This window comes from Macaca nemestrina, chromosome 2 (genome assembly GCF_043159975.1).
Source record: "Macaca nemestrina isolate mMacNem1 chromosome 2, mMacNem.hap1, whole genome shotgun sequence".
In the NCBI taxonomy this organism is placed as follows: domain Eukaryota; kingdom Metazoa; phylum Chordata; class Mammalia; order Primates; family Cercopithecidae; genus Macaca; species Macaca nemestrina.
The window spans coordinates 95,978,438-95,991,238 of record NC_092126.1 but is presented as its reverse complement, the minus strand read 5'-3'; the positions used below and the strand labels follow the sequence as shown (position 1 = coordinate 95,991,238).

The 12,801-nt window shown below is 46.8% G+C and overlaps 2 protein-coding genes across 8 annotated transcripts in view; one reads left to right on the top strand and one right to left on the bottom strand.

Annotated features, from left to right (window-relative positions):
* Positions 1 to 4,121: 4,121 nt before the first annotated feature.
* Positions 4,122 to 10,985, bottom strand: LOC139360813 (collagen, type I, alpha 1b-like). Its single transcript, XM_071088883.1, has 2 exons — positions 9,996 to 10,985; positions 4,122 to 4,651 (listed from the first exon to the last, which is right to left on the bottom strand). The coding sequence occupies exon 1, from the start codon at positions 10,983 to 10,985 to the stop codon at positions 10,215 to 10,217; it is 771 nt and encodes a 256-aa protein (XP_070944984.1). The 3' UTR covers positions 4,122 to 4,651; positions 9,996 to 10,214.
* The window catches only part of LOC105480102 (defective in cullin neddylation 1 domain containing 1), a 41,120-nt gene continuing 33,873 nt past the window's right edge, over positions 5,555 to 12,801 (top strand). For 2 of the 7 annotated variants that reach the window (XM_011738556.2, XM_011738551.2), the window contains exon 1: positions 5,555 to 5,699. Coding sequence is in view for 3 of the 7 variants with exons in the window: in XM_071091331.1 (XP_070947432.1) it covers positions 9,360 to 9,365 (6 nt within the window). In the remaining 4 variants the exon portion in view is untranslated. Of the gene's footprint in view, positions 5,700 to 9,345; positions 9,366 to 10,592; positions 10,694 to 10,878; positions 11,036 to 11,424; positions 11,447 to 12,801 lie in introns of those variants that run through there. The other 5 variants (XM_011738552.2, XM_071091331.1, XM_011738549.2 and 2 more) reach the window with 5 other exon arrangements.

Here is a 12,801-nt window from a genome sequence, read left to right as displayed (position 1 = left end):
ACAGAGCCAGACTCCATCTCAAAACAACAACAACAACAACAATCACCAAAAAAAAAAAACCAAAAACCAACAACCCATGATACAAGTTTACCTGTATAACAAACCTATACCCTTGAACACAACAGCTAAATTTTTAAAAATGTAAATTAAAACAGCAGGATATTGTTATTTTTACCTATTAGATTGGCAATAAGTAAAGGGGATTACAAAAATATGGATTTGGCAAGATTTGTAGGAAATGTACAATCACACACACTGGTAATGGGAGTACAAATTGGCATAACTTTTTTGACGGTCAATTTGGTAAAGCATTAATATGTGTTAAAATATCCCTTAATTCAGTCATTCCTCTCTAAAGAGGTTTTTTTTTGTTGTTGTTTGTTTTTTTGAGACAGATTCTCGCTGTTGCCCAGGCTGGAGTGCAGTGGCCAACCTCCGCTTCGCGGGTTTACGCCATTCTCCTGCCTCAGCCTCCCGAGTAGCTGGGACCACAGGCACCTGCCACCATGCCCAGCTATTTTTTTTGTATTTTTAGTAGAGACGGGGTTTCACCGTGTTAGCCAGGATGGTCTTGATCTCCTGACCTCGTGATCCGCCTGCCTCGGCCTCCCAAAGTGCTGGGATTACAGGGGTGAGCCACTGCACCCGGCCTTGAAGAGTTTTTTTGTACAGATATATCCACACAGGCATTCCAGGATGTATGACTAAAAATAATCATTGTAGTATTGCTTGGAAAAGAAATTTTAAAAATAAAATGAATAAAATAAAATAAAATTGGATTTCTTGTCTTACTATTGAGTTTTTAAAGTCTTTAACATATTCTGGATATAGGTCCTTTATCAGTTATATGATTCATTGTCTGGCTTGTTTTTTTTTCTCTCTCTCTCTCTTTTTTTTTTTTTTTTAGACGGAATCTCACTATGTTGTCCAGGCTGGAGTGCAGTGGTGCGATCTCAGCTCACTGCAACCTCTGCCTCCCGGGTTCAAGCGAGTCTCCTGCTTCAGCCTCCCGAGTAGCTAGGACTACAGGCACCCGCCACCACGCGCAGCTAATTTTTGTAGTTTTAATAGAGATGAGTTTCACCATGTTGGCCAGGATGGTCTCAAGCTCTCGACCTTGTAATCCTGCCGCCTCGGCCTCCCAAAGTGCTGGGATTACAAGCGTGAGCCACCGCGCCCAGCTGTTATTTGACTTTTTAAATGATGTCTTTTAAAGTGCAAAATTTCCAATTCTGATGAAGTCAAATCATCCGGCTGGGCGCAGTGGCTCACGCCTGTAATCCCAGCACTTCGGGAGGCCGAGGTGGGCGGATCACGTCAGGAGATCAAGACCATCCTGGCTAACACGGTGAAACCCTATCTCTATTAAAAATACAAAAAATTAGCCGGGCGCGGTGGCGGGCGCCTGTAGTCCCAGCTACTCACTCGGGAGGCTGAGGCAGGAGAATGGCGTGAACCCGGGAGGCGGAACTTGCAGTGAGCCGAGATTGCGCCACTGCTCTCCAGTCTGGGCGACAGAGTGAGACTTCGTCTTAAAAAAAAAGAAAAAAAAAAATCATCCATCTAAGGATTGGGATCAACCTGTAGATCCTTCTCAGGCACAAAAACAACCAACCCAATAAAACAGCTGGCTCAATGGTGGTGAACTAGGAAGCTGGGCTCTGTGCCATAGACTTCACCCAAGGTATGTTGCTCCACCACACTTGCACAGACTGAGCGAGGGATTCTCTTACACATTTCACAGCTATGCTGTTACTCTGTAGGGCTGTATCCTATTGATCAAGAATGAAAATAATCCCTTCCTCTCTCTTAACCCTTCCCACGTGGTGGCAGTTCTTTCCAGCTAGACCTGATCTGCCTATTGTGCTGTCACCAACACCTCCCCAGAGCTCACCCTGGCAGGCTTGACATGGACCTTTCTGCCTCCTCCTCTCTCCTCAGCTCCCATCCCCTGCATCTCCCTTCTGTGGCCAGGCTGTCCACAAAATTATTTTGCTTCAATGTGGTGATCTGTGGCCACAGCATTTTCCTCTCTTTTATACCTTTGGTCAATTAAGAGCTGCTATGTTACATTTGATCTCTATTCTCTCTATTTTTTTTTTTTTTTTTTTTTTTTTGAGATGGAGTCTTGCTCTGTTGCTCAGGCTGGAGTGCAGTGGCGTAGTTTCAGCTCACTGCAACCTCTGCCTCCAGGGTTCAGGTGATTCTCCTGCTTCAGCGTCCTGAGTAGCTGGGATTACAGGCGTGCACCACCATGCCCAGTTAATTTTTGTATTTTTAGTAGAGATGGGGTTTCACCATGTTGGTCAGGCTGGTCTCGAACTCCTGACCTCTTCATCTGCCCGCCTTGGCGTCCCGAAGTGCTAGGATTACAGGCGTGAGCCACTGTGCTGGGCCACATTTGATCTCTAAAGACCTTTGCCCTGTCATCTCCCTGCTCAAATGTCCTGAAGGAGTCTCTCTCTCCCACAACAGATTAAGCTGTTTGGGCTGCACCTTTATTTGTGCGTTTGTGTGTGTGTGTGTGTGTGTGTGTGACCTTTAGATTTTCTCATTGATTTCTTTTTTTTTTTTTGAGACAGAGTCTCACACCGTTGCCCAGGCTGGAGTGCAGTGGCGTGATCTCGGCTCACTGCAACCTCTCCCTCCCAGGTTCAAGCGATTCTCCTGCCTCAGCCTCCCAAGTAGCTGGGATTACAGGTGCCTGCCATCATACCCAGCTAATTGTTTTAAATTTTTATTTCTAGTAGAGATGGTGTTTCACTATGTTGTCCAGGCTGGTCTCGAACTCCTGACCTCATGATCCACCCGCCTCGGCCTCCCAAAGTGCCGAGATTACAGGCTTGAGCCACCATGCCCGGCCCCTTCATTGATTTCTTTTGGTGCATACATTCTCAGAATGCTCATCTCACAATATTAGCATTGTGTTATTTTTATTGTTTTCTTTTTTTTTTTAATTCTTTTTCACAGTGCTATAGGCTAACCTGACCCTGATACTAACCTTTTTTGGTTTTATTATATTTATACAAAAACCTTCCCTTTCTCCAAACTCTTCTCTCTTCATCCAGCCCAAATAATTTCTTTTAAAAGTGTGACATATCACGAAGGCAATGGAGAAAACGACATTTATTTACTGTATAGCCCCACAAAAAACACCTCGAAACTCTAAAGTGCTTGTGAAATGTGTTTCTGAGTTTCATATGTCTTATTTTGATTGAAAAATCCCTGTGCAGAAACCACATTGAACAGGATGACATGCTCAGGGTCAAGCAAATTATAGGTGCTTGGAAGATTTTATAAATGTGTATGTGGTTTTCCTAGTTTGCTATCTACACTGAAAACATTCATCCAAGAGATATTTATTTTTTAAGAATAATTATTATTTCCCCTTACCACATGCTTTTTTGCAGTTGAACTATGCTAACTTTCCAAATACTAAATATTTCTGTGCTTACTCTTGGTTATATATAAATATTTCAGGTTTGTTTCAGTTTTCACTTATTTCTTGAAGTTAAGAGTACTTATTACTCTCAATTGTTGAGCATCTACTCCAGCACAGCCACTGCTGAGGCACATGCTGGTCAATATGGTAGCCACTACCAACTGAGGCAACACTTGAAATATGGCTCGTCCAAATTAAGATATACGTTAGGCATAATAATATACACATCAAATTTCAAAGACATACTTGCAAAAAGAATATAATATATGTCATTGATATTTTATATTAAGCACATGTTGAAATGCTGATATTTTGGAGATCTTGGGTCAAATAAGATGCTATAAACAGGCCGGGTGCAGTGGCTCATGCTTGTAATCCCAGCACTTTGGGAGGCCAAGGTGGACAGATCACTTGAGGTCAGGAGTTCGAGAACAGCCTGGCCAATGTGGCGAAACTCCTTCTCTACTAAGAATACAGAAATTAGCTGGGCGTGTTGGTGGGCGCCTGTAATCCCAGCTACTTGGGAGACTGAGGCGGGAGAATCACTTGAACCTGAGAGGCAGAGGTTGCAGTGAGCTGAGACCGAACCACTGCACTCCAGCCTGGGCAACAGAGAGAGACACTGTCGCAAATATTTAAAAAATTAAAAAAAAAAAAAAAGAGAGATGCTAGAAACAAAACAGGTGAAGCCTGTTGTTTCTTTTTACATTTATTTTACATTTGCTAGTTTATTTATTTATTTTTTTGAAACCAAGTTTCGCTCTTTCACCCAGGCTGGAGTGAATTGGCATGATCTCGGCTCACTGCAACCTCCACCCTCCGGGTTCAAGCAATTCTTTTGCCTCAGCCTCCTGAGTAGCTGGGATTATAGGCACCCGCCACCATGCCTGGCTCATTTGTATATTTTTAGTAGAGACAGCATTTTGCCATGTTGGCCAGGCTGGTCTCAAACTCCTGACCTCGGGTGATCCACGAGCCTCGGCCTCCCAAAGTGCTGGGATTACAGGCGTGAGCCACTGCGCCCGGCCCATTTGCTAGTTTATTTAAAGTACATAATAAAGGATACAGAAGACAATTTAGATGAAGAGAAGCACAGGGCAAGGCGTTGTGGGAGAAGGTGCAGAGCTTTCATGCTCTCTCCAGGGTGACGCTCTGCAGGCACCTCCACGTGTTCAGCAATCAGGATGCTCCTCACTTTGTAAAATGACACTACAAGGAAAGTTAAACTTTCTTATTTGCCCGGTATTTGTGGCTTACATCATATTTGTCAGACAGTGCTGGTCTCAGCACTTCATATATTTATAGTGAATGAATGAGTGAAAAAATGCAACTGGCTATACTTTTCTGATCTTTTTTTTTTTTTTTTTTTTTTTTTTTTTTTTTTGAGACGGAGTCTCGCTCTGTCGCCCAGGCTGGAGTGCAGTGGCCAGATCTCGGCTCACTGCAAGCTCCGCCTCCCGGGTTCACGCCATTCTCCTGCCTCAGCCTCCCGAGTAGCTGGGACTACAGGCGCCCACAACCGCGCCCGGCTAATTTTTTGTATTTTTAGTAGAGACGGGGTTTCACCGTGGTCTCGATCTCCTGACCTTGTGATCCGCCCGCCTCGGCCTCCCAAAGTGCTGGGATTACAGGCGTGAGCCACCGCGCCCGGCCACTTTTCTGATCTTTGAGGGCAGCTCACAATAGTCTACCAGGAAGGAATCAAACAAAGTTACGGTTTGACGGAAATTTATTGTAATTCAACTCCATCTCATTTTGTAATTGAGAATGCTGAGGCTCAGAGATATGTTCATGCTTTATATACTATCCATGGAATAGACAGGAAAGCGGGGGGTGATTCAATACCACCATCCCTCTGTCATCATCGGTGGAAAATGTCTCAGTGAGGATTTCCAAAAGTATCCAGGGACAAATGTCCAGGATTCTAGAAGACCCTCTAGCTTGCTACCTGTGGAACTGTTTCACTCATTATGGTTTCAATGAATTCATTCTCTGCAACTGACTGGAGCTGTCAAGGACAAACACCCCAGGCTGAGCCTTGGTCTCATCTAGGAGTGGCCAAGCTGGGGCAGGGAGGTCCAGGGTAGACGCTCTGGGACAGTGGGACATTGTGACATCATCATTGGTGGTCTTGGACAGTTTCTCATTGCTGGGTCTCCAGTCCTAGCTGTTACTGTAAGCCCATGCCTCTACCATGAGGGTGGAGGAGTTAAAATCCACAGATCCACATGTACCTTGAGGCGACAGACTGGCTCTGGTGAATATTCCCATTTTCCTATTTAGAAGTTGACCCACTGAAATACTGCTTTTGTTGGTTCTTTTGTATGAAAGGAGTAATGGTGCCCAATTTCCTAGGGGCAGTTCCTGAGGTGTACCCCTTCATCCTGATTAAGAATCCCTTTTATAATGGTTCTTATTTATTTACTTTTAATTTTATTTTTTATTTTCTGAGACAAAGTTTTGCTCTTGTTGACCAGGCTGAAGTGCAATGGCGCAATCTTGGCTCACTGCAACCTCTGCCTCCCGTGTTCAAGCGATTCTCCTGCCTCAGCCTCCCAAGTAGCTGGGATTACAGGCATGTGCCACCATACCCAGCTAAATTTGTATTTTTAGTAGAGACAGGGTTTCTCCATGTTGGTCAGGCTGGTCTCGAACTCCCGACCTCAGGTGATCCGCCCACCTCGGCCTCCGAAAGTGCTGGGATTACAGGTGTGAGCCACCGCGTCTGGCCTTAGAATGGTTCTTAACATGGAGGAAAGAGGCTCATGCAGTCATTCCTTTGGCATCACCAGTAACACTGGCGGGTGAGCCAAAAGGTTCTTCTGCTTCTAGCCTCCACTGATAAGTTTGGTATGAGCTTTGAAACCGTGGCTTTCATGTTAGACTTCCTGTGGCTTCACTAGGGCCCACTCTGACTGAGGCCTAATCCTGTCTGCTTTACCCTTTAAAACATGGTTATAATTCTGAATTCATAAGATCTAAATGCCATGTTTTACTGAAAACAAAATAGGCTCCATCAGTCAATCGCATTTACCCTTAGGTATTTATAAATCAGCAAGCTTGAATCCAATAAGGACATTAGTGTAAATGTTGGGCAAAATTGAGAGCACCCAAGTTAAGTGTGGGAGGGTGGTGGCTGTGTATCTCAGACTAGTGGCTTTGAACTGTGTCTGTGTATAGTCACCCTGCAGGCTTAATTTTAGCTAGATGAACTACCAGAAATGTTAGCAATCTGTCTTTTCAGATTACTTCTGCTCTTTCTGCTAAAGACAGATTCTAGAAGTATGAAATCCTCACTTTTACATGTTTCCTTGAGCAGAACTGCAACTATTTTATCAGTGAATATTATGTCTTAATATGAAATTTTAAGCTTCTGTGGCAACAAGTATTTACATATTTATGAGTGCTGTATTAATTTTTTCATCGTTCTAGGTATACAGTGAGAGGGCGTGTGTGTGTATGTGTTGGGGGTGGGAGGGGGTAGAGAGAAGAGGAGAGATAGAGAGACAAGATAGTCAATTTTGGCTAGATGTTTCCATCTTATTTCTTATTATTGTACTGAGATTGTTACTATGGAAAAGTCATTAGAACTCCTGTACTTGAAAAAACTCAAAGCCTTAATTTAAATATCTGAAACATGACAAACAAGTAATATGAGCATATTAGTTAATATTATTTTGTTAAATATTGTAATTTATGCTTTATCTTCAGGATGCTTTTCCACTTAAAAAATAATCAGGACAATTTTAACAAATATGTTTATCTCACCCAATCACGACGATTGAGTAATAATTCTCCATTTCATATTCAGTACTGAGCCAGGAAGTACAGTAATGGATACAGTTGCTACTACATTTACCATCTGACCATATGGTATAACATACATCTGCCAAGGAGGACAAGCATTCCTTTACAATAACAAACAATATAGGCACTGTCTTAAGACAGACATCAGTTACATAACTCTTTCTTTTCATTAATTTATCCCACTCTGACTATGCAGCACATATATGTCGGGCACTCACTTTGACACTGAAAACCCAAAGAATTGTGCAACCAGGCCTCTGACCTTAAGCAGTGCAGTCCGGCAGGGGAGATGGTCATGTAGGCAAATGCTTATCATATGATATCATAAGTATAACAGAAGTACATGTAAGGTGTCAAGAGAAATGCAGGGAGAGAAACTTGCCTAACTGCTGGAATCCAAGGATCAGGTCAGGAGACAATCATAGAGAAGATGGTCTTTGAGTTGAGTACTGACATCTTGGTGGGAAATATAATGTGGCAGTCAAGAGAACAGACTCTGTAGCCAGACTCCGGGATTTCAAATCCCAGCTCTACTACTTGCTAATTATGGAATCTATTTTTTTTTTTTTTTCTTTGAGGCGGAGTCTCACTCTTGTTGCCCAGGCTGGAGTGCAGTGGCGCGATCTCAGCTCATTACAACCTCCGCCTCCAGGGTTCAAACAATTCTCCTGCCTCAGCCTCCTGAGTAGCTGGAATTACAGGCATGCATAACCATGCCCGGTTAATTTTTGTACTTTTAGTAGAGACGGGGTTTCGCCATGTTGGCCACGCTGGTCTTGAACTCCTGAACTTAAGTTATCTGCCCGCCTTGGCCTCCCAAAGTGCTGGGATTACAGGCATGAGCCACTGCGCCTGGTCTAGCTAGGGAATCTTAGGCATATTGTTGAATCTCTCTGTGCTTCCATTTTCCCCTTTGTAGGATGGGCATAATAACTGGGCATGCTCATAGGGTAGAAGTGAGAATTATATGAGTTAGTATGTGTCGCAGTGAGGATTACATAAATTAGTATGTGTCATGGGCTTTCCATGTATCAGACACATGGAAAGCCCTCAGTCAGTATTAGCTAGGAAGCCAGGGATAGGAGAATCGGAGAAAGCAAGGAAACATGCAGAGGTATGGCAGTCTTGGTTTGTGAAAACTGAAATATAAGGTGCATTTGGGTGGAGGGTGGTGGAAAATGGCAATGGGAGCAGATAGATTAGAGAGAACTTCAATGCCATGCCAAAGAGGCTTATGCTTATGCAGCCCTTGGAGAATTTTAAGGACAAATTCAAATTTGCATTATAGAAAGACAACCAGGGAGCAGTGGAGAAGTAGAGGCTGGAACATTAGCTAAGAAGTTATTGATAAGATGAGGAGAGATGATAAAGAAAAATCTCAGTACTTTGGGAGACTGAGGTGGGCAGATCATGAGGTCAGGAGTTCGAGACCAGCCTGACAGACATGGTGAAACCCTGTCTCTACTAAATATGCAAAAATTAGCTGGATGTGGTGGCACGCACCTGTAATCCCAGCTACTCAGGAGGCTGAGGCAGGAGAACTGCTTGAACCTGGGAGGCGGAGGTTGCAGTGAGCCAAGATTACACCATTGTACTCCAGCCTGGGTGACAGAGCTAGACTCCATGTCAAACAACAACAAAAAGAATTGGCTAAGAAATAGAAATAGTAGGGTGCAGATTTAAAAGTCATTTAGGAGGGAAAATTGATGAGATGTGGAGTAAGGGGATGAGGCAGGAAGAGTGGTGGATGACTCTTAGATTTCTAGTTTGGATGATTTGATGAAAAGCCAGAAGGAAAAGTGGGTTTGGGGATAAGGTTTTAGATTTGGTGAGCTTGATGGACCTGTGGAATGACCAGAATGAGTGTTTAGGCCTGCCACTTGGGGACTGGAAGTCAAGATTTGGGATTCCTCTGGATATGGGCAGTACTTGACATCGTGGGAACGTCACAGCGTGACACAGGTTGTATACAGAAGGATGTTCAGGAATGGTCAGGAAAGCCCAAAGAGAGTACAGCCAGCAAAGGAGAGTGGTCACAGAGCAAAGAGGAGATGCAGGAGAAGGTGGAGTCATGGAAAATGAACAGGAAATTCAAGGAGGAAGTGTTCAAATGCAGGTGAGAGGTCAATTAGAATAACTAAGGCCTGTACCTTGGTAGAGCTTAGGAAAACTCACAAACGATTATTTCAATGGAGTAGAACAGAGTGGAGCAAGAGACACATGAATCCTCTTCATTAACACCCTAGGTGTTATGTTAATACTTTAGGTCAAAAGCTAGGTAATCATGGAGAACATCCGGGGACATAGTCCAGTTTCAGGCTTGCTGCATGAGGCAGATCTGGCTTGTCCCTGCAGGACTGTTTACTCAGAGCCCAGCAAGGAGCTTGGCACATTCACATGCACCCATTAAATATTGGGGGAAAGAATGGATGAATGGTTTGTGGCGGCCAGAAACCTGCCTTGGTACAGCGGTGGGAGCTCCCAGTACATGGCTAGCTCCAGAAATTCAGGAGGCCTTTGGGAGTTACTACAGAAGTTCTGTTGTTTTGATGAGAACAAATTCGTTAGTTATAGGGTTGATCTGGTCTTTTAATGCCTGTGCTGGTGATGATGGTGATAACGGGTCTACTCAGGTGGGTCTTGCTCTGAAACATAGGTAAGCTCTTGGTCCAGTTTCAGATGTGATTTTCTGAGTGGGTTTGCTTTCTTAGCTGTTTTATTTCCTTCCTGTGTGAATGTGTCTTACCTCTCCAATTGGATACTACATTTCTGAAGGGTAAGGACCACTCACTCCACAGGAGTCTTCTGTCCACTTGCAGCACGAATTTGTCCACTTGATCCTCAGCTCAGAATCCTAGTGCTCCTCAGCCTCGGCCGACTTAGCGCCCAGGGCAGGTCACACCTGGACTGTCCGCCCTGCCTGACTCGACCCTCAGTGAAAAAATGTGTAGTTGCTTCCCGAATCTCACCCTGGACAGGCCGAACTGAGGGGATACTGAGAGCTAGCAGTAGGCAGGCCACCTGGACTCCCGCAGCCGGGCCTTGGGTCCCAGTGCACCCCACCCCATCCCACTCTAGGGTTGCCCCACTGTCTCCCAGCTGACACAGGTCTGGGGAGAGCCTGGGCCTCACTAACAGAGTGACAGCTACCGCAGGGTTGGACTAAGGTCTCCCCTGGGATGCCCACGCGAGGGAACGGATCTAAGTATGATACTGAGATGGGGGGGGGGGAAGAAGAAAACACGGAGCGGGGGTAGGTGTTTCCACTATCTTCTCTCTTTTTTTGGTACTGATGGGGAGGGGAGGTCTGGGATGGATGAAGCTCCTCAACCATCCGTTTCAGCCGCCCCCAGCCGCTCAACTTATCGGCCGCCGCTCGTCCCCGCTTCCAGCCCGCGTAGACCCGGCCGTGACCGTCCGGAAGGAACCGCGTAGGAAACGGAGGTGGGGTGTCCCCCGGCGCCCCCACTAGAGACCGCCCGGCGCTGCAGGAGGATGTCGGCGCGCGGAGGGCTTGCGTCGCCCGCCCCTCCCCCGCCGCGCCCCCCGCCTCCGCCCCGGGGGACCCCCGCGCCCGGGGGAAGCCCCGCGCGGGGTGCCCTCCGCCCGCCTCCGTCCCTCCGCCTCCCCGAGGCCCGGGGCTGCCTCCTCGGGCCGCGCCGGGCCGCCCCGCACTGCGCATGAGCGGGAGCCCGGCAAGCCCGTGAGAGGAGCCGCCGCCGCCGCCGCCGTCCATTCGCTGCGGAGCCGGAGGAGGAGGGGAGAGGCCTGGAGGACACCAACATGGTGAGGCACTGCGGCCGCCCGCCCGCCCTGCCGGCTGGGGGCCGGCGCTGCCGCGCACCCCCGCCCCGGCCGCCCTCCGCCCCGCGGTGACCCTGCAGCCCCGAGGCTCGGCCCGCGGCCTCCGTCCCGCTCCCAGGCGGGGGCTCTCCTGCCTGCCTCTCCCTTCCTCCTTCGCCCCTTCCCGCCCGGGCGCCGCCGCTACGCGAGAGCCGAGGAGGCGGAGCGGAGCCGGGCCTAGTCGGGAGCCCCGGGGAGTTTGGGGCGCGGGGAGCGGCCCCGGTGCTTCTCTTCGGGGCCCGGCACGGGTGGGGGAGGCGTTGGGGCGGGGGGAGGGGATGGGGCAACGGCCCTGCCCCTGCCCCTCTGCCGGCTCCATTGTGTCTGGCCGGGGACTGGGGTCTGGGGTTCCGGGTGAGTAGCCTCCCCCCGCCCCGAAGCCGGGGCTTCCCTCTTCGCCCGGCCGGGGAGAAGGAAAGACTTTCCCGGCGCGCCTCTCCCTCCTCCGCTCCCGGCTCCAGTACCCCGCAAGTCTCCCAGGCAGTTTTGCTTGGGGCGGGGTATCAGCCCTTTTCCTTTCTCCATCACCTCTCGAGGCGTCCCATGCTTTTGGAGAAGGAGAGTTTCCCCGGCCAGTTGGTGGAGGTTATATTTACCTCTCTACTGAAAACATGGGAGACTGCTGAGCTTGGGGGAGGGGGTACGGAAGTGCAACCTGTTCTCATTTCATAAAATTAGGGAACACAGACTAGCGAGCGCCCTTTCGAGCACCTATTTTATTTGCTTGGGGGTGGGAGTAGTAATTGCTTTATTATAGTAGTTAAGGGCCATTTGTGATTTTTTTTTTTTTTTTTTTTAAAAACAGTTTGTCAAGTTACTCTCCTTTTTTGTTTGGGGGCGGGAGGGAAAGAAAGTCCTTGGCTTGCAGACCCTTGTGGTCGAGTTGTTTACTTTGGTAATTAAGTACCTGACTCTGCTGGAAGCTCTTAGTGTTTCAGAAGCGCTGTTTGGCATTGTACAGTCTGAGCGTGAGTTGAATTCCGTGCAGGTTACTGTATGAATAGTAAAAATGATATTGTTGTCCTTTTGCTCATGGGGAACATAAAGGCCTCTTTGAGGAGGGTGTGTGTGCGGGCCTGTGTTAAGGGAATGCCCCAGTGTCTTTGTTTTTAGTTGGTCTTATTTTTGCTGAACGACACTTCTAGTCCCATCCTCCAGCTTGGCAGTATTTTGTTGTCATGTATGGATATATGGTTTAGTCTGCCACATATTTAACATTTATGTTCTGTGGCAAGTTGTGTAGGAATTTACAGTTTGAATTTGTAAGAAAACTTTCCTGTAAAGTGCAGGTTAATGTATGGATTAGTATTACAGTGTTCAGAGATCCACCAGGCAGTCTGAACAGTTTCTAGTTTCTTAAGTATTTACATGGTCGCAGACATTACTCCTGAAGTTTCCAGACTCTTAGCATTTAGATGAGTATAGTAAGCTCGAAGTAATGACATTAATTCCCTGGGAAGCACTCAGCCACAGCTGAAATGTGTGCTCTTCAGGATGGTTCCAGATCCGCATCATCCCCTAGATCTGGAGTCATCACCTGTTCAGGAATTCAGGATTCAAGTGGTTCATAGGAGAGTTCAGCTTGTAAGCTGCTATTCTTTTGGTTAATATTAAAATTAGCTACTTTTGAAACTTAGCTATAACCCATGTAATTCTACCATTGGTGACAAGATATTAATTAAAAACATATCCTGTGGCTGAACTCAGTT